The sequence below is a fragment of the Geospiza fortis genome, unplaced genomic scaffold, assembly GCF_000277835.1.
Source record: "Geospiza fortis unplaced genomic scaffold, GeoFor_1.0 scaffold237, whole genome shotgun sequence".
Classification (NCBI taxonomy): domain Eukaryota; kingdom Metazoa; phylum Chordata; class Aves; order Passeriformes; family Thraupidae; genus Geospiza; species Geospiza fortis.
In genome coordinates, this window is record NW_005054319.1 from 8098218 (window position 1) to 8122824 (window position 24607).

The 24607-nt window shown below is 42.3% G+C and overlaps 1 protein-coding gene across 1 annotated transcript; it reads right to left on the minus strand.

Moving 5' to 3' along the window:
* Positions 1–8842: 8842 nt before the first annotated feature.
* CUNH16orf72 (chromosome unknown C16orf72 homolog) lies at positions 8843–24605 on the minus strand (the record flags this gene model as incomplete). Its single annotated transcript, XM_031056576.1, has 3 exons — positions 8843–12263; positions 20080–20355; positions 24374–24605. Coding segments are annotated over 3 exons (753 nt in total), but the record flags the coding sequence as incomplete, so codon positions are not given.
* Positions 24606–24607: the final 2 nt, after the last annotated feature.

Sequence of the window (24607 nt, forward strand, 5' to 3'; positions counted from 1 at the left end):
TCCTGCTGGCCCTTTGGTGGACTTTGTCTCACAACTGGACACTATGGACTATACAGATAATTTCAACATAGATTTACTTAAAACAATGAAAACATTAGAGGATGTGAGGAAAGGGAAGAATGACAGAAAAGACGAGATATTGCTGAGTGAAAGCAGAGTGAGGAGGTACCACAGGGGGGCACAAGGGGGAAACGATTTGCCAGAATAAGATGCAGATCCACAGCTTTGGTTCTACTTATAGAAATGGTTAAAAATAAAAATAAAAAAAAAGTTTAAAAAAATATACTTTCTGTTTTGTGGCAGCCATGTCTCCCGTTCTGAAGTCCACAGGCATCTCCATGGCCATTCCTTCCATCAGGAGGGTCACAATAATACAGCAGAGCTATTGGTCTGCACTACTCAGTGCCTGTTTCATCCATCCCAAGGGTGGCAAACAGTCCTGGCAGCCCCTCACCTGCCTCCAGGACAGATGGGAGGGATTTCACGCCATATGTAATTTATTTAGTCAGGAATTTGAGCTCAGAGCTTTACCTGACCAAGGTAAGCTCAGGGAAAATCCAGGTGACATCGGCACACTCAGCCAGGCTCCAGTTTGCTGCAGAAAAGTGAGTTCTGTTTCCAGGGCTTCACAAACGTGCAGTCTGTGGAAATAGCCTGTAAAATGAGATTTCAGTTACACCTGGGCTGGAACTATTAAAAAAATATTCCTTTTGCTTTGAAGTCCTTGATGCAGGGCCAGAGCCATTAGTGCAGATTCAAGCTCAGGAATGATTTTGGTTTGGAGTGAACATCTGTTCCCTCCCTGTGCCCCTCAGGCTGGGCAGCAGCCAGCCTGGCTTTGGCTCACATTCTCTCTAAGTGTGTGTAAAAACTTGTTGGGTTGGCAGAGCAGGCATGTTTGACACAAAAACAAAGGGGGCAGTACTGCCCAAGTCTGCTTCAGAGGGGCTTCAGCTCAGAGTCACCACAGCCACCTCTGACTCCTTCCACACACCCTGGCAGTCTGCACAGGGACCTCTAAACAGCAGTCCTTTAAACAGCACTCCTTTAAACAGCACTCCTTTAAACAGCCCTCCCCCAAAAAACAGCCAAGCCAACCTGCCCAGCCAAGGGCAAGACCTGGCCTGAGCCCAGGGCTCCTCAGCCCCAGTAGTGTCACTGCACCTGCAGCACCAGGGAGCTCATGGCCACACCAGGAACCAAACCTCTGTGTCCCCACACCACAGTGCCACCTCAGAACTCTGCTCCTCTGCATTTGCACAGCTTTTTGTGGAATAACACCTCCTAGTAAGGTGCTATGAGCACGTTAACCCCAAACGTGGCTCGGCCCTGGCAGCGGCAGTGGGCCCTGGCCCAGCTGCCATGAGCCCCAGAGCAAACCCTGCAGAGCAGGCTGGGGACAGTGTGATAAAGCTTGGGACAGTGTGATAAGGCTGTGGGACAGTGTGATAAGGCCGTGGACGGTGTGATAAGGCCGTGGACAGTGTGATTAAGCTGTGGGACAGTGTGATAAGGTCGTGGACAGTGCGATAAGGCCGTGGCTGCCAGCACCGAGGCTCTGCCACCTCACACCCTAGATGGCAGCAGCACCCAAGGAATGGGCTGGGAAACCCAAACCTGCCCACACCTGATGGGGTTTCACATAAATCCCATCTGAAGGCTTCCATCTAAAAAGAAACTCCTCTGGAAACCTGCGCAAAAGGAGCACGATGTGAATGCAGAGTTTCTGGAGGCTGGGAACCGAGGGGTCAGATCCCCTCACGGCAAGGACAGAGCCAGCTCTGCCAGGCAGCTGCAAAGATCACAGACACTGCTTTTTTCTCTCACCAACACACTTTTCTGGCACAGAAATGGCAACAAACCTGCTGTGAAGGGGTAACTGGGAGGGCTGAACCACTGGGGAGGGAGGACACCCTCAGCATGGGGAAACCTTGGCCTGTTTCTCTGTGTAATCCGTTCCAAGCCATACCCACACCTCACAACAACTGTACTCCTTTCAGTACCGGTGCACTGTTCCCAGGTCCCTGATGGTTCCTCAGTACCCAGCCAAGAGGACAGACCCAGGGCAGGAGCACAGCCCTGGCCAGGGCACACAGGGGGCCATGGCTGCGTGGGACAGTGCTGGGCCATTCCTGTGGCATCCACCCAGGAGCAGTCACACCCTGTTGGGATTTTTCCAGGAGCACAGGGTAGCAGGCAATGCTGGGTGCCATTCCCTCCCTGGCACACTGCACAGCGCCCACCTCACTCTGCAAGGTGCCAGAGAATCCACAAAAGTCAGCTCACACCAGACTCTTCTTTTCCTGCCCATGCTGCTCTCCAATGCTCTTTGCAAACTCTGCAGTGCTGCAGTCAGGGCTGTCCTGAACTCCTGGGAGTTCACTCTATTCCACCCCTCATTCTGAAGAAACATTAATATTTTAGCATCAATGACTATTGATTTTCTTTTTCCATCTTGCATTTCTTGAGCACATCCTGTGTGGAAGCAAACTTGAGAGAGAAGAAAAGAGAGCAAATAATGTTGTTTAACTTGCAATGCATTACAAGCTTCATGAAGTGAAATGCTAAGCCTGGACTTTTCCACATGGATTAAATGTCACTGTGGCAGATAATGGACAAAATATGTCTACAAATTAAAACCACAATGAGATACAAGTAGCAGGAGTGGGAAAGCATCACTCCATCCACTGCCTCATGCATCTCCCTGCAGCAGCCAAGGCACCAGCCTGACCCTCACCCTGCTGGGCTGGGCAGTGCCACAGGTTTTACCACATCACCTGAAAAGCATCTTGGCCACCTTGTCACCCATGTCACTACTGTCTGAGAAGAGTTAACTTCGGGCTAGATATTCACAAGTCTTGTATAATAAAGTCATGATTATGGAGGTTACACCAGCTCTACTGATATATTTGGAAGTTTAAACACAAGAAAACACACAGGATTAACTAAAAGTGACAGTTTCAGCTCCAAGGGCCTGCAAAGTTGCCTTCAGCCACAGAGAAAGTAGGCAAAGCAGGCTGTCAGGATGGATTTTGATCTTTATAAAGGCAAGATGACAGCACACTGTGCTTCTAAGGATACAAATACAGCTAGTAAATTCAATATTTTCTGTTGCACAGTTCTGTTCATCTGATAATCTTAGGTGTTCTTCAGCTAAAAAAAGAGTTGATTCCCCACCAGTCAGAGGAACAGGCAAAGGCACAGGGAAGCAAACCCACAGGGGAGGGATGCAGCCCTGCCATCACACAGGGCAGAGCATCTCTTGGCACAACCTGCTGGATGCCACATTCCAGAATAAAATCTGGACTAAAATAAAAGAAGCCAAACTCCAGACCTGGGAGAGCCAGAACTCCCTCCCCACACCTTGGGTTGCCCATACCACTCCCTCCACCACCTTGGGTTGCCTTTTCTCTGCTTGATAATATGGGGCAAAGGCTGTTTTTTAAAAATATTGACACAGTAGCTGGGTCGCTGCTACATTATGGGCATGCTCCAGAGTGAGAGTCCAAAAAAACACCAGGGGCTCCACCACCACATGGACTTATGGAACACGAGATCTCTGTAATCCTGGAGAGGATTCTCACCTCCTCCTCTCTACCTGCACCCTGCAAAGATCAGTGAGCTGCAGCACAGCCACCACTGGCAGGTTCACCCCTCTCCTTTCCTGTGAGGCTCCAGCATGGGAAGAAGCTCCTCCAATTCATTCCCAAGCAGTGGAAATTGGCAATGCTCCATCAAGCAGCTGAAGATCTGGCTCCACTTGATAGTTTTATCTGAGATCACGATGAGCTTGACTAGAGGGTGCCAGCTGGATTGCTCTGGGGAACCCTATTTATAGATAACACTTGAAAGGGCGAGTTCAAGGTGATGGCCCCTGGTGGGGTGTTTTTGTATTCCTTCAGGAAATCCTTACTCACACCTACTCCAGTGCTTGCCAGGCAGGTTGGAAAGGCAGCAGAGCAGAGCTCCTGGTGCTTTGTGCTTTCTCCTGGCAGGAGCTCTGCTGCCATCTTGCCCTGCACCACAGGCCCTGGACAGCTGACACGCGGCTGCACATTCTTCAGACCAAACCTTCATTTTTGTGGTCAGAGCAGTTTGGGGATTTCTTTCTCAGAGCAATGAGATTCTCAGTGCAGCAACTGCAGATCAGCATTTTTTAGAGCCATCACCTGCTTGCTTGTGAGCACAGCACTTGTTACTTGACTCTGGGCATTTTGTTTCACAAAGAACATTGCAAAATCGCTGGCAAGAATCACCTGAGGAATTATTTTTGTTTGCTGAAGGACTGGTTTTCAAAGGGGTAAAGGGACCAGGCATAGCATCTAAATAATCCCAAGGGCTCTTTGCATTGCTTTAAAAAACTTGGGAGATATTTTAAAGCATCAGCATCACTCCCATGAAATCCCCTGTGACACAGAGATGCCTTCACTGAGCCTAAACCACGAAGCAAAGCCACAGGCTTAAAAAGGAGGAAGGATTCCCCTCCATACTATTGCATCAGGGCTTTATTTTGGAACTTAGGCCACTTGGCTTTGCATAGCTCCAAGTAATACTGCATGTGGATCACTGTAAAAATGACTTTTTGAAGTGAACAAAGCCATCCATTGACAACTACAGCCAATGCTGAACCAGGCCAGTAGGAATACAAACCTACCCAAAAGCCCAGAGCTATTGCGGCTGAGGGCAATGAGAGCCCACAGGAAAATTCCCTTCACCTTCCAAGGCTCCTGTACCACCTCTTGCACATCACTTATTCCTTCTGATTTTCAGCATCTCCTGCTGACCATCTGTGCATACTTTGGGCTCACTCAGGCATTGCAACAACTTCCAAAAATCTGAATTTCTGGAAACTTCAGGCTGAAACAGAATAACTAATCTGGGGTCTACTTTTCAGGCAACATCCCAGGTTTATGTAAAACAATTTCAAGAAGCCAGCAGCTCACTTGGTGCTTTTCTGAGACACTGTCCAGTAAGTAGAAAGTTCTAACAGGTATTAAGTTCAGGGCTAGGGTCTCTCAATAAGTCATAGAAGAAACTGACATAACACTTAAAGCCTTAACTGATTATGTATCTAATCCTCAGTGTTCTCCCCTTTCCCCTGTACCAAATCACATCAGAACTCACATTAACAGAATCCAACATATGCAATGTTTCACTCCTCAGTTCACTGTATTAGTTGCCAACCTGCCAAAACATGAATGAGGAGGCTTGGCCTTAATACAGAACCCCTGAGAAACTTAATTGGAATTTCAGCCCTCAGAAAAAGGCATTTTTATGCCTTTATCAAAACCAGGGTCTGGCAGATGCTCTCCTTCCTTTGCAGGTGATGGTTCCATCAGGTGACACAAACTCAGCACACACCTCCACCTTCACAATCCAGCCCAAATCCACCCACTTCCTTCAAACTCATGAAATGTGCAAGATGGAGACAAGAAATCCACATAGTCAAATCTGGGATTGGTTTCTGCTTGGAAGGGCTACCTGTACTTTAGGAGTTGCAGTTTTGATGACAACCTTTAAGTTTCCAGAGGAGCATGTGCCTTATAGGAAAGGAAAATTCATCTGTTCTTTGCCAGTGGTCAGTGTTTTGAGCAGCAGGTATGGCTTGGCAGCAAGGACAGCAGTGCCTTTTACCCCCTCACAGATAAAACTGTGTTGAGAAGGTCAGGACAGAGCAAATCTTAGATTAATTCAGGTGGAAAGCGAGCCTGGGAGGTTACCTGCTCCAATCTCTGCCCAAAGCAGGTCCAAGAACAGGATGGAGTCTGCAGTATCTTCAGGGGTGGAAGCCTCACAGCCTGCAGGCAATCCAAGATTATGTTAACTTGGAAAAACCACCACAAATTATGTAAAAGCACTTACCAGAACCACGTGGACCTTCAGACAGGCTGTTCTCAGCACAGGGAGAAGCTTCTTGGGTATGGTCACACACGGGAGGAAGAAAACCAAATGCAGACAAGGCTCATGGGTCAATCAGGAAAGATCAAGTTAACCTGGAAACTTACTCTGAAGGAACTCTTAGGTCTTGTGTTGAAGGGATTGAAGACCTAGTTATTGGGATTTAAATATGTTGAACCCATTTTTCTGGAAAATTTCTACACAGGACAGATGAACTGCTCATATTTTGGGATATGCATCTAGGCCTAAGGAATTCTGAATTCTGGCAAGACTACTTCAGAAGCTGTTATAGGGCAAGCAGTTGCAGACAAATCAGGTTTTAATTAATAATCTCAGACTCCAAATGAGCTGAATTCCTGCACTGTCATCTGGAAGCACACAAGGCTCTGCAGCTACAACACTCAGTGTATCTTCAGCACATTCCAGCTCTGGAAAACACAATCACTTAAATCAAAAACTTTAAAATTCCTTTTAGCAGCAAGACACACATCTTCAGTGATTCACATTAAGGACAACAGTTTCTTCAGGGAGAGGAAAAAAGCCTGCCTACCCCATGGGAGATCACAGATGCTCTTTCACAGGAAGTAATTTAAATGTAGCCAGGAAAAAAATCAGGTTTCACTGAGTGAGCTTTTTCAGCAGAAAAGCTTAGAGATGAAAGCAAAAATACAAATTATAGTTCCCTCAGTAGAATAAACAGTAGGATTACTGGCAGGGCATTCAATGCAAGTCTCTAGAAGATGGTTCCCCTCAGCTGAGTTTAGTCACCTCTAAGCATAAACCATGTATTGCTTTTTGTTGGGGCTTTCAGAGAGAATAGGAAAACAGGCATTAGAACTCTTTTGTTGAAGCCAGCATTAGTTATCTTCAGCTGTACTCTATGAAATAGATATAGCAATATCACTCTTGCAAACTTATGGCAAAGCTGTCTCCCCAGAGCTTTGAAATATACTCAAAAAAGCACAGCAGGTGTTTTTTTAAAAACAGCCATAAGACTGGCCTAAAGCATACCAAAGATGCACAGATTTTTGTGGTTTGAAAGTGATGTAGAGACCATAATCTTGCAGAGAGGTAACACTAGAGACCATGAGTTATTAATTACATGAGATCAAGTAATTACTCACTTCAACAGCAGAATTTGGTATTTTCTCCCCATCTTGATCTCTATACATATTATAGATGGTACTCAAGGAATTCACTTCAAAACAAGAAAGCTAGGTTTGAACAGCAATATAAAAATGGACATGCCCAGGAAAAGAACAAACTAACCTCTGGACTGGGCAGCACTGGCCTGTTCTGTGAGCACAGGTACACAGGGCTGCACGGGCAGGAGCTGGACGTGGCCCTCTCAGAACTCCAGTAGAAACAGAACAAGGTCCTGAGCATACCTACTTTAAATGCAAACATTTTGTATCCTGTGCTTTGATGCTTTATAAAAAACACACCAGGTGTTCAAGGTACCAAAAAAAATTCCTGTGGCTTGAGTTTCAGAGTTGGAAAAGCATTGTGAGTTTTTCTAACATGAAACATTGTTACACCATGACAACACCAACAGGGACCCCAGGATTGCCCTTCATGCCCAGCTTGCTGTTCTGTAGCACCCAGAGACAATCTCACCCTAAAATAAATCTGATAGAACAGTGAGATATTACAAAGCATGATTAATTTAACAGTATTTATGTGCTGTTTTAACCAGCTGATCAATGCATTTAATACTGAACTGTAAGATTTTCTACAAGGCAGTGTCTGCCCAAAGGGCTCACAGCAGACTCCAAGGAGATCCTGGTACCTTGTGTGCTCCCCCCTCACATCCCTGTGGCCAATGAACAGTCCTGGTGTTCCACAGTCCTGGTCCCTGCTGGGACAGCAGCACCACCAGCCCAAGTCTCACGGGAAATGTTGCAGTCTCACTACCCACTGAGGAACATCTGGCTTCCATCTCTTTTACAAGAACCCCCAGAGGCAGGTGATGCTTGCCGGTTGCACAGGAGGGACCCTGGTTGGTTTATTCACTACAGCCCATGTGTGTGTGTTACCCTTTTGGACAGTCTGAGAGGGGTCCAGTGGAGCAGGGCAGCAGACAGCACCGCTGCTGACTCAGGGCTCTGGGGGAACTGCCCAGGCTCCATCTCTCCCCAGAAGCCCCCTGCTCACACAAGGAGTGCCAGGGCCCTGCCCTTGCACAACCAGAGGCTCTGGCAGGAGCACCCACAGGGCCCTGTGGCCACCCCACACAGCCACATCAGCCCCACCTGGGCCAGAGAGCCCCACAGAACACACCAGGCCTGCATTCCTCATCTCTGCCAAAGGATTACTTAGCTCCAGGCTAATAATTGAAAGATGCTGGGATTTAGAAGCCATTTAAGAATCTTTCTAAATTCCTGTTGGAACATTTCGGTGGCTAAGTAAGTGAAAAAATGTTAACGTTAATTAAAAAGATACTTTTTAAACTTGAAAGCCTCTATGAAATAAAGCTTTCCTTCATAATGGAATTCTAAAACCTGCTGATAAAGCAAGTGGGAAATAGTTTGCAGGTTTAGGGACACTCACATGAAGCAGGAAATGCTGCTAATTAAAGCACCTGATTTCACTTAAGTCCAAAGAGTCTGTTGCAAAAGACTGGAAAGCTCTACTATTGAAGTCAACACCACTTAACTTCCTAAACTATGCCACTTAAATCTCTTTAAGATGCTTCTTTTAAGTATTAGTGATGCTGAAGTCTGCAGAACATCTTGAACAGATGTAGTACACCCCAATTTTCTGTACCATCATTAGTCCAAAGGAGACAAAACAAAACCCTGTGTGTAAGCTACACCAAAGTGCATTGAAGGGAAGTCCTGATCTGCACAACCAAGGCAGCCTGTCAGCTCACACTAATCACATCTTGTCTGGCATTATTGGACTGTATTATTCAGAAACTTCAAAGAATTACAAAGCAGCCTGATTAGTTGTATTTTTTTTTATTAGGTTTATTATGACTTAGAGTTTCTATTACTCCAGCTGGGTAAACCACATTTGAAAGTAAGTTTAACTGCAGGACTTCAATTTCAACCAAAATCATTTTTGCATGACTTTATTGTAATATAGATTTCAATTGAACATTTAAAACTTACTTCATTAATAAGCAAGCCAAGCTCAGTAGCTTCAGTGCAGGATGTACTTTATGTAACTGCCGCACATTCAGGTTAGATTGGATGTACACGGAGAAGAGACCGGGCAACTGCACAAGTCAGAGGAGAAAGTAAGCAAAAGTAAGCACCATTTGTACCAAACTAAACAGTTCTCCTGTCAGCGTTCCCTACTGAAAACCAACTCACTTCTGGCTCCAGGAGCTACAGTTTGGATATAGCTGAAAGCTATTTCCAGAACATCAGTTTTCTACACTGGCACAAGAAATAGTCTTCAAAGCAACAGGTACTAGACTTCTTTTTATTTTTTTTTTCAGAGACAACCTGTTCTCCTGTGTTTATCAGGTGAATACATGCATTTTTGATCACTCTGGCAGAGGTCAAAGAGCAAACAACAGTTGGGGCTAAATGAAAAACAATCAAAAGTTGCCAAATATTTAAGGTACAAGCAGAAAAAAAACATTAATGCAACCAGTTTAATATCAAAGTCTGCTTTCTTTCAAAGAAAAATGGCACAAATTAATTAAGAAGCCAGACAAATTTAGTTTTAGATGGTAATAGACTGAATTAATGCTTCAGAGCATCAACAAGATTTATTTCATGGCAAGAAAGGGGAGAAGTAATTTGAACAGGCTCTGTATTTGGGCTAGACCAGCAGCACTGCTACAGTTCAGTCCCTGCGTGCAGGACTGATACCAGTACGATGTCATCTTTACCACATCAAGAATAAAGTGTGTTAGAAGTTGCAGAGCATAAGCATCTTACTTGTACAAGCCAGTTAAAAAATAAACAGAAGAGCTGAAGAATGGTTCTCACACCTGTCCTTTCTGTTCAGGACTCCATCTTTCTTTTAGAACAGAAAAATCCCTCTGCCAATAGTCTAATAAATACTAATGTATATTCAGATACCATCTTCAAAATCTTTGCTGAAAATGCAGTCTCCAAAAGAAACTAGCTTTATGCAGTATTAACATCTTACATAAACTAAACCTTATGAATTGTAGTTAATAGCAGTAACTGAAATTAATGTATACTGAGTCTTCAAGTGATGTGCAAGTTCAGCCATGTAACACAGGTGGGGGTTGGAGCAGTTCTTAGCACTTTGGACACTTCTGACAGCTGTCCATGAACTACAGAGCCTCTTGCTACAGTACTGTGCAACTACTGACATCTTCAAGGGCTCTTGGGTGTAAAGAAATGTGATGGAAGCACCACAAGGCAAGGAAATCAGGCTCAAGTAGAGAGCCTTGAGTATCTCACACAGCATTGCTGTCTTGCCTTGACTACAGACATCGATGAGAGGGTAAAAAGGGCAAACCTACAGTGAAGTCTGCTTCAAACAGCAAAGATAATACAAAAGAGATCTGACTCTACAAGCACGTAAGCAAAAGTCTTGAAGAGCTGTGTATTAACATGGAGCTCAAGGTGCCTTAACTTCGCCAGAAACCACAATTCTTACTGGGAATCTAGCATAACTACATTTAATCCCAGGATCAACCTATGCTTCCAGTTAAAGCATGCATACCACCTCTCTAAATACCCCTTTCCCAACATGCAGGGTTGGAGCTCTCCATTTTTCTTATTCTTCCTGTGTTGTCCCTTTCCAAGGCAGAGATTTAGAGGCCCTAAAGCCAGAGCTCTCCACCGAAGACTTCCTCCCTCTACGTATAAAAATAGTCAGGACACTCTGAGACTGACATCTGTCCTTCCCCATTCAGAAACAGATTTGCAGCAGATCAGTCTTGATCTCTAGTTCAGTTGTAGACTATGCTTAAGTTACGGCAGCCAGAGTTCAATCCTATGAATGTAAGCTAAACACAAAAAGAAAGCCATTTATCCTTTTTAATTCATGCTTACAGCATGTTTATCCAGAGTTTTATAATCAACTTCCAGTTTTAAATTATTTTCTTAGCACTTCACAGAACCTGCATGTCACTCCCTCCTGAAGGGGATGGCATCACAGGATCTTGTTTAAGTTAGTCCAAGTTTCCACATGTGACCAGAAGTCTTACTTGTTAGAACACACCCCTTTTCCAACTATTCCCCACATTCCCTCTCTTCCCACCCCTCCCCAGCAATGGGCAATTACTTCACAAGAAATGTAAAATAGGATATGGGTGTACACAAAACCTACCCTTCACTAATACTGAACAGAAAAGCCTATTTTCCAATTACAGGACATTTTTCTCTAAATTTAGGTCAGCACTGGTGCAGTCTGCACTGTGTATGATTACCACAAGGATAATACCAATAAGTACATATATTTTCTCAAACTGATTTAAAAGCCTATGAAGTTAATTGGGGAAAAGTTTAATATTGCTACTTCAGAGCACTAGAACACACAAAGTGAATCCAATAAAGACCCTTGTATTGATTCAATATTAAGTATTAATTGCATGACCATCATAGCACCTCTTTACATTATCACACAATCACCAGAATTATCAACTGCTTTTAAAACTAAAAAGGGTACAGTCCAATATTTATAACTTGCACACTGTTACTATACAGAAACTAGGTGCATGGTACAGTGCTGCAAAAATGGAAGCCTGCAGTTTTGACAAAGATGCCAAGTCATGTTGTAGACAATTTCAGTCAAACTGGCAATACTGTTTAAGCAAATACTCAAAGCAGGAAATAAAGGACAAAAAAAAAAAAAAAAAATTCTATAGCCAAATAAACATCTGAAATTTCCTTTCCCTTTAATAATACAAGTAAGGTCACTTTTAGCCTTGGAACAGATACATGTTCACCTATGATGATCTTGCTAACTACTACACAATATCTGATGTCCTCTGCTAAGAATATAGTTTAAGAAAGCCGCAGTTACAAGAGGCATCTAATGTAATATCTAAAATTTCCTTTATGGCATTTATTGAATTCTTTGTCTTAAACAGTGAATATGGAAAGATGGCCTCATGTTTCCTTTTCAATAGTACTCTGAGGATCAAGTGGCTTTCAAGCAGCATGGTGGGTTTGAAATTTTTGCAGTTTAGATCATTCTGTTGCGTTTATGAGTTGGTGAGTCTGTAATGACATCGCCACACTGGGCTGAGGTACGCTTTCTAGTTCCACCATTGTCCAAGTGGAGTGCCATTTCTTCTGATATGAAAGTGTTCAAATCAACATCATGGAGTCCATTTCTCCTTCGACTAGCATTGGAGCCACTGCTCACGTGAGTAGGCGAGCCTGGGGTACTCGAGCGAACACTTATACTAGCCATTGCACCACTAAGACCTGGGGAGAGAGAGAAAAAGGGCTTCAGTCAGACAGCACAGACAGTTCAGTCCCCACGTGTGCCACACAGGCTTGTACTCAGCCCCATTCCACCGAGACCTTAAAGACACTTCACCCTGCTATTTGTACCACTTCCAGTCCAGAGCACACCTTCTGAGCTTTCAGCCTGTGCAATAATCCAGTAGTTACCAGAAATGCTTTTTATGATGTTAAAAGTGAGCTTATACATCAGGATGTAACAGCACACTCTGGCAAACAAACTCCATAGGCATGACATGCTATTCAAAACAGGGCCATACTTGAGAGCAGATAATCTCAATTTAAAGGCTTCACACTGGACCAAGAGTTACACAGCCCTGCCAAGGACTTGAGTTGAACTGACCTGGTCTTGTGTCAACACCACCACCCTGCTCCCTTTCACTCCCTGAAGGAAACTGCAGCATGGCAGCAGGTCTCACACAGGTGTACACCACAACTAGTTCATAAATACAAGCTTTTATTTCATGGCTAACACTAACAGCCAACACATTAGTATTATTAAATTCAGAAATGCACTTAAAGAACAAGCAAGGAAAACCACACGGCAATCACCCAAAATTTGTTATCAACAGTTCTGATGCAAATCACTGTCACAGGTACCCTGCAAGTACTTTGGTTTGTATTCAGATTAATAGTATTTAATTCAAACTGAAGTTTATTTATTGTAGAAAAAAGGCCATAAAAAGACAACCATGAACTTTCATACTAATTTAACCTCTGCCTTCTGTAACATGACAATTTTGCAAAAGTGAGACATTCTAAAACATAAATTTAGTAAGGACTAATACACAAAAGTCAAACTACTCTTCCCAATTTCAAATCCAGGCTGTATTTGGAGATACACAGGAGCTCAGAGATAAGACAAACATCTTTACTATCATAACTTCCAAACCTGAGTATTAGTAGAAGAGTACAGAAACATCTGGTGGCCCTAGGAAAGATAAGGATAGATCCGCATCTTTTCTAACAATAAGAACAAGGAAATGTTGAACTGTCCAGGAAGATTCCTCTCTCAGTAACCTTCAAAATCCTAGAGCTCCCTTCTCCAGTCTCAAATATTTCATAGCACTGTCCAGCCATCATAAACCTTGGTCATGCACTAATTCCCATCTCCATGTACTGTCAAATGAGCAGCCAAAAACCAACGACTGACAAGTCAATCCTAACAAAACCCAACCCAATCCTGCTGGCAGGCCAAATAGGCAACTTCAGAGGCTCTAGGAAGATAGGATTGCCAGAACTACAATATCAGTCACCAGAAACTCAGGTAGAAGCTGAAGTCTAAAAGCCATCTGCAGCAATGGCAGGCTGATACACAAGTCAGGATGGAGCAGCCCAACCAACTTCACTCCACTGAACATTACTGAATGATCATTTAAAGCTTCCAACTTGTAACAGCACAGGAAATACTTCACTACAGAGATCTGGCATTACACAACAACCAGTAGACACAGATGCTAATCATTGATTCTTTCTTAGGGCTTTTGCTTACAGCTCCAAGTGGTGTTCAAACAGGGCCCAGAAGCATGGTCTGAACTCCAAGAGGCACCCTGCAGATTTTATTAGTAGGAAAATCATTGCTCATTCACAATGGCAGAAAGTATTTAAACAGAAGAAGCTGTTTTAGTGTAAAGATAACTCAGAAATTAGGTTTGTGACAGTATTCCCAGGATTAAGGTCAAGATTAAATTCAAAACCATTAGGAAAATAATTTCCCATGCATCCACCAAATAAAGTAACGCAGCTAACTTGATGACAAATGTATGAGAAAAAGCCAATTCAGATACCATATCCTGGATAAACTACTAACATACACAGTTTGGGCAGGTAACAAATCACTTCACAATTCAAAGACGTCAGTAGTTTAATTTCAACTGGCATGACATACATCAGAAAAAACATTAATTCATCCTGTACATTTAAACTGGAAAAAATCTGACAGCATACAAGTGACATTTTTTCAATCCAAACTGATTGTAGAGATTTCCCCCCACACCCCTATTCCAAGCAAAACTGCTGTGACCACACAAGTTCAGTGTCATTACTTACACTTAAGAGTCAACAATTTACATGACTTATCAGTCATTTACTGTTATACAACTCATACCAAAGGAGCAACATAGTAATTCATTTTATCATGACATCTTTTTACTACATCTAGTGCCCAAGTAAGGGCAGAAAAATTACTCTAAATAAACTCCAAAACTGGCCTGTGATGTCAAAAGACATTTTTTGGCACCACTCAACAACTATGCTTTTAAGTGGAGCCTTTTCAAGTAATAAGCATTCTTTAAAATAGTTGATACAGTTAAAAGATGTATCTGTAGCACACTGCAGCATATTCTAAACCAGACTGCCAAAGTTCACAAGCAATGCCTAAAGCAGTCACTGACTTCCCAGTATTTAGGTAATGCTGAATCACTGTACATTTAAATATAAAAACAACCTTCAGGAGATAATTAAAAGTTAAAATCTTTAAGTCAACTTAGTGTCTAAGGCAGGAGAGTAGCTTTGAATTAATTCCTAGAGATCAGAATAAAAGGCTATTGCATCACAGCATGGGCTTTGAGCTACAGGTTAATCTTGCATCTCACACGGGTATTTAGTACCAGTAAGTCATGGCTGGGTACACTGACAGACTGACAGCCTCAGCTCCTGGCAGTGAACCACATTACACAGCACTGCCCATCCATCCAGAAGGGCAAAAGTGCCAAATGAAACACTCAGATAACAGTTTGGATTTGCACATTAGGATTGGCTAATTGAGCTAACATGGAAAAGTCAAAGCAAACTCAAGATATATATTCAAATATCAAGATGCCACTACATGGAACCAACATCTCTCAGAACAACCTGCAATGCTCAAAAAAATCCACTTTTAGTCAACAGGGAAAAGAGTTAAGTTTTTCACTGGGAAGCTGTGGCATGGCAGAGGAAATCTCAGAAAAACCATTTACTGTGAACTACTCTCAGTTTAAGCTTTCAGCAGACTCAGAGCTCTTCCCAAAGCATTTAAAGCAGTAACTGACACTAGGAAGTGGTAAGATGACATGGCTGTCAGCAAACACCACTTCCCAACCTCAAATTTCTGTATTGTGATTAATATGGCCTTAATCACAGGCACACCACTTTTGTCCATACAAAAGGACAGATTTTGTCCATACAACAGGACAGAGATCCAAAGAGCTGCTGAAGTGGCTTTATTTTTCCCACAATCTCACACCCACCTCTGAAGTTTCCCACTCCTTTCTACCAGGGACATCTCCTTAATTCTTGGAGGACTTTAAGAAGGCCCACATGGATCTGACCCCTTTTTGAATTGGAAAGGTTTGAAGTGGAAGGCAGATCTCAAACATTTTGCAGTACCTAGTACATTTTCATTCCTGTCGTATCTTTCATCAACAAACTGACATTTCATAGACAATGATTTTACAAAGAATTATATTTTAGAAGGTCTTACAGTACTATTAGAAGGAGCTGTGATCAATATTACTCAATTTATAACTAAGTACACTCCAAAACTATCAGGATATTAGAATGCTTGACTGAAAATATGTTTCATGGATTACAAAATACTTAAAACTGTCAACTCAAAATTAGCAAGTTTATCACTACTGGCCTAACAAACTGTAATGCTGTTTCATCTGCACTACAATCATACCCATGTACAACTTACTCAGGTCACTATCACAGCATAATATACTGGGTAGCTACTGTTTCACATAGTACTAACTATTGTTTCTAGAAGTTTTAATCAGGAAGTATCAAAAGGAACATTCATGCTTAGGTAGTGTGACTAAAGCAGGAATTAGTTAATAACCCCAGATAAATACAAAATGGCATGCAGAGAGATCCTTGTCACTCTTCTGTCATATTCACCCTTCCATAATACCGGCTCAAAGAGCAAGTTTTAGCAGCACATACCAATACACAATTCCATCACAGATATATATACACACAACCTTTAAATTAACCTGTGTCAGACCAATCTGAACTCTGTTCTCCCATCCCCTCTTTTACCAACTGCAGCTTCTCCACTCTGCTAAGTGCTCCTGTTTTAAACTGCACTTTAATATTCTGAGAAGCAAATATGAAAGCCTAGTGGAAATTCAGACTCTTAAGGGGCCAGGTCACACAAACTTCTATGTGCAAGTGCTCTCCCTACCCCACAGAGACCAAATCACATAAATTATATACATCAACATTAAAGCTAAGGAGAAGAAGAACTAATGCTCTCTCACTGTACTGCTGCCCTATTTTTTCCCAAATTCACCTAATTTTTGATTAAGAATGCTCAAGTCAAATGCATGTCAACATTACCTTTCCAAGCTTGCTTCTTGCCCCTCCTGAAATCACAGCATTTTCTCCCATTTTGCTGGGAGGACAGTGTGTGAAACACAGAGCACATGGCACAGTGAAGGACACAGGCTGTGCACCACCCTTGGTACAGCAGCTACAGCCAGGCACAACGTGGCTGAGCACGTGGCAGTGTTTGGGAGTCTTGTACTGTTAGCTCAGATTGATGTAATTCTGTCATTTGAAACCCATCTCCTACAGAACTGGAAATGTCAATACACATCCAGAGAGTAGGTGAAGACACATCCATACTTTCCCTGGCTGCAATGACATTTCAGGGACTAATGGAAGTTAAAAACCCAACTCTGTAATTGAGATGTTGGACAATAAAGGTATTATCTACTACCACATCTTAAAACACCAAGCATTAGACTGATGTTTCATTAAAGTTTCAGAAAACTGCACTAGCACTCAAGAGTAAAACATCATGTATTACCTTGAGATAACTACTCAGTTTTTCTAAAAGGCTTGAACTTCTTTTCAAATATTCACAGTTCAAGTCACCAGCCATGCTTTATTTCAAGGTTACCTATCAGCATGCTAACAGTGAAAAGCTGATAATAAGGGAAAATATGTTGTTTACCAAAGTTCACTCTCTCAAGAGTAAGGTTCCAAAGTCTCCTTCTCACTAAGTAACACTCAAGATTTCAGTAACAACTGCAGAGCATAGCTGCCATGGACTTAAAAGAAAAGGGAGATCACATCTTAAACATTCTCATGCCTGATTTTTTGCCATGATAATTTTCCTTTTAGCTACTATAACAGGTTCTTCTCTGCTGTTCTGCTCTCAAGTTTTCTTGTAGTACAAAGACTTGATAATCACTATCACAAGATTAAATTCTGGGTCAATATCCTGCCCAAAGAACTGTTAACCATCTTACAGAGACAAAATATAGGTCAGAGGTTACAGGGCTGGAGACAAAAATTCAGTTTTAAGATATTTCTTTTCAGATGAAGCATACAGTTTAAAGACTGTATTGATGCCTAAAGGATGCTAATCTCTAATGCTTTAGTCTAGGGCATACAGCTAGAATTTTGTTTGATGTTCCAGGAAATACTGAATTATTAGCTATTTTGTTACCACTGCTTCTGTCAAAATTTTCAGATGAGCTTAGGGGCTACATGATGAAAAAAGAGGTATTTTCCACCACCAAAGGGGAATATCAGCAAGCTGTAATGCCATGATCTTTAGACATATATTAGTACCTATTTCTGAGAAGTCAATGCACCAGCTCTGCTTCCACGGAGCTTTACTTGGTGCCACAGGCTATTCATACTTTTTCCTGCTTTACTAAAAGAGGTCTTGCTGCAAGCAGCAAAGTTTTAGCATTATCCCTCAAATTCAATTCAACTCATCCACATGTTCAATAAAGAAATACTCTATTCCCATAAGGAAGCCAACCAGCACAAAACAGCCTCCCACCTTTACATGCCAGTTGGAAACTCCTCTCAAAACCTCTGTGCTGGACTGCTCCTCACTATCACCAGGTTCTCATGCTCCCTCATGATACTTAGAAGCAGCACTTTCCAACAATGTGCCAAAAATTATGATAAGCACAGGCCTAATGAGGACAATTTACACACACCTAAAGATCCTTAGCAGCTTTCAAAATCAAAACATAGTTTTGAGAAGCCCTACAATAAATAGGAAATGAGTTCATGAGATTGCTTAATCACAACTTCCTTGAAGAAAAAAAAAAAGGGGGAGAAGCTGGAGTAATGCAAATATTGTAGGCAACAACCTAAAAACAGTTATGAGGCCCAATACAAGCCTAGTCACTAAAGGATTAGCACAAAAGCATTTGTGTCAAGGACCAGATTGAAACTGATATGAAGAGAACCTAATCCAGAAGGTGACTGACATGTAATCTTGTCAACCAGCTGATGAAGGGGAAAAGTACATTTTGAGTCCCTGCAGTGCCACTACAGAGGACAGAACTTCCTCATGACCCTGCATTATATTATGAAATATGGGAAACTTTATATGTATCATTGTTCAGATCCTCATGCTATGGAAACTGACTTCCATAAACCACCTCTGTACAAAGCAGATGCTAGGAAGCGATACATGGACACAAAAAGAGCCATTTTATCAATAAAAATGCCTCTGAGTTTACTCAGAGAGCTCACTGTGCTGAATGAGCCTACCTAAGCTTCCTCTCACCTGAGACTGAGCCTTTACAGTTAATCCAACTCCACAGATTCAACTATATTTTCAGAAAAGCATTTTTACGAGAGTGCTTAACACAGTGAGAGCCAGCTTCTGCAGCTGTTCTCATGAAATTAATTTTATCTACACTCAGTAAGCAACAGTGGTGCACAGAATTCCCTAGCCTCCTTCCAGTATGAGACAGGAAACTGCCAAAACCAACATGACTGAGAAGGGAAGCATGTTTGGTTTAAATGGCTGTCACCTAGACAGTAACAGTGTCTGGACTGGGCATCTTTAAAAACCACCACAGCACAGCAGAAGCCAAATTTGCATTTTCAGGAATTCAGGCTTCTAATTAACCCATCAATTCTTCCCCCCACTGAGAATATCCAGACAGTAAAATTTTAATTTAGGTTGCACTTCTAGATAGCTTAATTTTCATTTTTAGAATGTCTAGGGTTTGTACCTCAAGATATCTGCTACCCTTTTGAATTTTAGAAGGCACAAAACCCAGAGGTGAACTGCCTCATCTCACCTCAAGAGCAATTTAAAGCACATCTGTCTATCACCTACTCAGTCATAATCCAATACAGAATAAGCTACTGAATAGTCATGTCTGCAAAGAGATACACCCAACATTGCTGGTGGTGGCAAGGAAGGCAATTCAGTATGACACTGGAAGACATGTCAATCTGAAAGTGAACTAGAGCAAAGTTCTGAACAGGACTCAATTATTTCAAAAATGTGTAACTGAAACACCCTTTCCAGGGTACTTTAAGTAGAATACTGAACTGCATTAGTGCCTAACAAAGGTACTAGAGAGCTAGAGAAAGAAGCCTCAGACATCAAATTCCCTCCCTAAGCTCCCCAAAATTTGCTAGTAGTCAAATCTTAATATTTAACTAGTTGCTAGCATAGCATTGCCATTTTCCAAGAATTCTGTTTACTTTACCATTGCTATGAATGCCAAGTCTCTTCATGCTTCAAAAACGCTACCAAGACTTGAAACTCAACCGCTGAGTTCACAGCTGTGCAATATTACAGACCCAAATTTCATTTTTATTCAGTACCTTTTCTTCATTCAAAATACTCAACTATACAAATTTTTAGCAGCCAACACATGCCTTATACATGCAAAAGCTCCCTTAAAGAATGAAGGGGATACCTTCAGCTGGATCACCAGGCACATGACACATTATGATATGCCAAATACACCTTAAGAACCCCCACCCAATTTTAACCAAGTAGTATTGAAAAAGTGACAGTTACCATGCAGAGCTATGGCTTCACGGAAGGGTTGCAAATCAGTCTCTACAGATGAGCTAGTTTCTGTTGAAGTAGCTCGGTTAGGGGATACTACAGTCAGTCTTGGGGGAGCTCTAGAATTTCTTGGAGGAGGGACTTTTCCACAAAGGAAGCTGATTAAGTCTTCTCTTCGAATAGTTCTTCTGCGTTTTTTAACCCAGGCTAACACATCCTTATTCCGACGCTGATAGCCAATCTGAATTCCTAAATCAAAGCTTCGCTGGTGGGCATCCACACTCTCTGCAAGAGGACAGAAAAAAGTTCTCTTAGTGTTACACATCAATGTACAGCACAGCACAGATGTGGCCTCCTGCCAACCATGGGAAAGAAGAAGTATCTACATCTTCTACCGAGTACTCCATAAGGCAGCACCAAGGTGGCTGCAGCAGCAAAGAGGAGTTCCATTAAACCTGAAGAGAATATTAGCCAAAACATTCCATCCTCTTTACACGTCAGATAGTCAACAGCAACTCCAGCTCCACTTAAACAGCATTTACTATACTTCAGGTCAACACCACAGCACTGTTTATTTACATTAAAAACACACTTAGAGCTTGTCAGACTGAGGAAGATACTGAAATCAATGGACAACAGACTTAGACACACACAGTGCATCAATACAGCAGGAAGCCCCAACACAAGAAAGGAGTAACTGCTTTTTTTCATTCTGACAGGTAAGGAACTGCCAGAAAACTCAGAATTTCTTTCAAGTTCTATTTTCAGCTGGATTTCAACTGCAGAGGCACTTCACAGGCCACAGTTTTGAAACTAGTTAGAACACAAGTGTCTCCAATGTCTTTCAATTAGCCAACATACCATTTACAAAGACTAAAAAAGTTTCCTTCCCCATTTAGGATCCCATGGCAATTCTGATATAGAAAAGTTTTAAACATGTAATTTACAATAAATCCTACTACAAAATGCAATTTCCCTCTCTGTTAATGTAACTAGTCCCCTGTGCACATCAGTTATAGCTGTGTCTCCAATGTATTAAGTTGCTTTCAAACTTCGGGAAGTGTATTTCTGGCTACCAGCTTGAGTAAGTTTCAAACCACAGTAACAGGTGGGACAAACCCTGTTCACCACACAATTATGCTCATCTTGTTCATCACAGGTTTGCCATCAGAGCTTTGACAACACCTATTTCAGTTTCATGTAAAGTTTCATACTCTTATGTTGCTCTTGCTCCTTAAAAGACATGAACATATCCACTCCAATTTTGTTTACCTGAATTCCACAGAATTTTTTTCCACGTGGCAAAGCTGATTTAAACAGCATTTTATAGTCTTGTTTTATTAATGAAGCCCACAGCAAAAGCCAGAAGATAAAGGTATTTCTTTGAACAGCTATCCCAAAATATTGGTTTACAAACAATGACATATACATCTAACGTAGCTTTGTCACACTCCAGAACCCAAAAAGTACTACTGTTAAATGTTATTCTTGGACTTGTATTCTAAGGCACCACTGCACAGACCATGAAAGACAGCACTGAGATCTACACTGCCAAAGAGCAGCACTCCAAACCTAACACAACAGACCAAAGCCACCTCAAACTGAGCTAAATCTTGGGAGTTTCTCAGTATAAATTAAACAAGTAAACAAATGTAACTTAACCTGTTATTTGTATCCGCTCTAAGAGTATTCTGCCTGAACTACTTTGTAATCCAAAGGCTACATTTACAAATGCTAATTCCTCTGAAAGCAATGGTAACATGACAGATTATTCCTCCTGCCATTTTATACTGCACAGCAGCCCGGCCTCCAATGCACTGGCAGCAAAAGCTGCCCAAACACTCTGGAGCCAACTTGGAAACTGAAAATACTCCTTTAATCACTTCCTGAAATACCAGGAGTGTCCTTCTGAGGCTTGGAGGCTGGCTTTACGTCAATACCCTGCTTTCTTTGTGTATGAGAATGCTTTACAAAGTGCTAACTGTGAACTAGCTATGAGGTCAAACACTGACTGCTGATGCAGCCCAGAGAAGTTTCAAGCATCATTACCCCGGGTACAGTAGATTTTTATGGTAAAAGCCACAACCACTTTGTTTACAAAGTTAAGCTAGCAAAACCTAAGCAGTCAAGCTGCATATATTCTGAAATTACTAAGTCAAAATCAACATTAGAAAATATTCAGGGCTTTTTTAATAAAAACAAGGCAAATTGTAGGCTCAGAAGTCTTATTCTAACATATACCAAGAACTTTCCACAGTGGCCTTAAGTTCTAAATCCTACATTACAAAGCCATGCTTCACATTTTTAGTGCAATCAAGATAATGAAGTGCCTTGAACGCACTCTATCACCAGCACCAGAAACTCAGGATGTAAGACCATCAGTGTGGTGTGATATTAAACTTCTAATCTATATTCAGAAGAAATGCTGACATTCAAGACATCATGGCATTCTCATTATGCACCATACCTCGGGTTGCTCTTGTTAAAAAGATAATGCCTCAAAAATCCAAGTATTTATCAGATCAGAAAGCAGCTGACAAGGCAAGAGGCAGTTTGTGGTGTTCAGTTCACCCCACCAAGTATTCCTCCAGTATTTTGACAGAGTCCTCCAAAACAAACAGTACTGAGAATGTGAAAAACAAGAGCCATGTTCACCACTAGGGAAAGCAAGCTCACAGTAAGAGACTCCAACTTGTCAGATATGACAGTGTTCAGCTGGTTCTAACCATGTTATCACCAAATTTCTACTGACCTACAAGTTAACTGAAAATTGAAAGATGGCATTCCTGAGTATCTCAGGTACTTTAAGATCTGTTTGAAGAAAACATTTCTTTCAGGTGCTGTTTTTTGAAGTATTACATTATACCTGACCAAAGTCAGCTTCCAACTTAAAAGTCTAGTTTCCCCTATCACCTACTCATCAGTTAATCACATCACTGACAACAAAAAGGCTCATTTTGCCTAGAGCAGAAGCAATCTAACATTTTAACCAGAAATAAACAGCCTAAGTCTTCATAATAAAGATGCTGTAAGGGAGAGCCATGCCGTTTGTAAAGACAGACTGTAATTATTCCACACAATTTATTAACATTACCTGCTGCTACTCTAGCACCATTCTCAAATGACTATTGTCCCCAGACACGTTCTAGTGACCCACACCCTCAGGCCAGCACCTTCCTGCTCTCAGGTGCTGCCCCTTCACATGACCTGACACATTCACACAGCATTCAAGTGCACCTTCTGCAGGAGGCAAGACTCTGGCAGGGAGGGCTGTGCACCTACACTTCCTCCTCGCTCTGTCCACATCTGTCAGAAACCTGATCACCCATCACAAACACATCAAGTTCAACTGCTTAAAGCAAATCCAAAACGACAAAACTGAAGGCAAATGAAGGAGCACAGAGGCAGAACTACAGATAATGCTGTACAGACCAAGGGAAAAAAAAAATCAAACTATAAGCCAGAAAAACCAACATTGGAATTTTTTTTAAAGCACTTCCCTTTCTTGGAATGGAAGGCAATAACAATGGGAATCACAATGTGCCAACTTCAGCCTTCACTATATGTACCATTTTAGCACAACCTTTTAAATAAAGTAAAAGCCACTGAATGAGCCTTCTGCAGACAAGAATTCCTAGGACAACGCAAAGAACTGCACAGTTCAGAAACACCCAGTAAACCAGCACTCAAGCACAGCCACATGCAAAGCACACTCCTATCAAAGTTCTGGCTAACACTGCCTTCTTACAGCCATGCTGAACACAGACATAATGACATTTTAGTGCTTAAAATAAACTGTGAGGCTTACTTAAGAAGCCTCAGTGCCACAAGAAGATAAAAGTTTCTGTCACATAACATGTGTGAAGAATTTTATGAACACTAAACCCAACTTCGCTTCACCACAAAAGAGAAGGCATTATACTGACACCCCAACATCTAATTCACCATGAAATATACACAATGCAGGGAATTTCAGTACTGTTTAATAAGCCATTGTAAACTTCCCTTGAATTCACAAGAAACAGACACATGTTAAAGACACCCTTTTTCAAGGGTCCTAAAGTAAAACAGATTTTAAGTTTGTGAGTCATTGACATGAGGCAACAGAAAAGATTCAGCTACCGTCAGCTAAAGTGGACCAGGGAAAACCTGCAAGATTCAGGAAGCAGTCTCGGGCTAGATTTTATCACGGTGAATAAGAGACATTAACAGGCCCTACTTATGAGTAAGCCGGGGCAGGAGGCAGAGTGGGGCCCGGCTCGGCGGAGAGGGCTGCCGGGGCAGCGGGTGGGCAACCCCTTACCTTTGTAGAGGTTGGTGACCGCAGTGGCGGCGTTCTGGAAGGGGACCCAGAGGGAGAGCCCCGGCTGCTGGCACACCCGGTCTGCAGGGAGGGAAGGACACACGCTGTTTATTTTGGAGTCACCCGCTCCGAACGGCCATGTTAGGTTTCGCCATTTTGTTCCACCTTCCGGAGGCAGCTCCGGATCGGGGCCGAGCGGGGCGGGCGGGCAGCGGCCCGGCCGGGGCAGCGGGC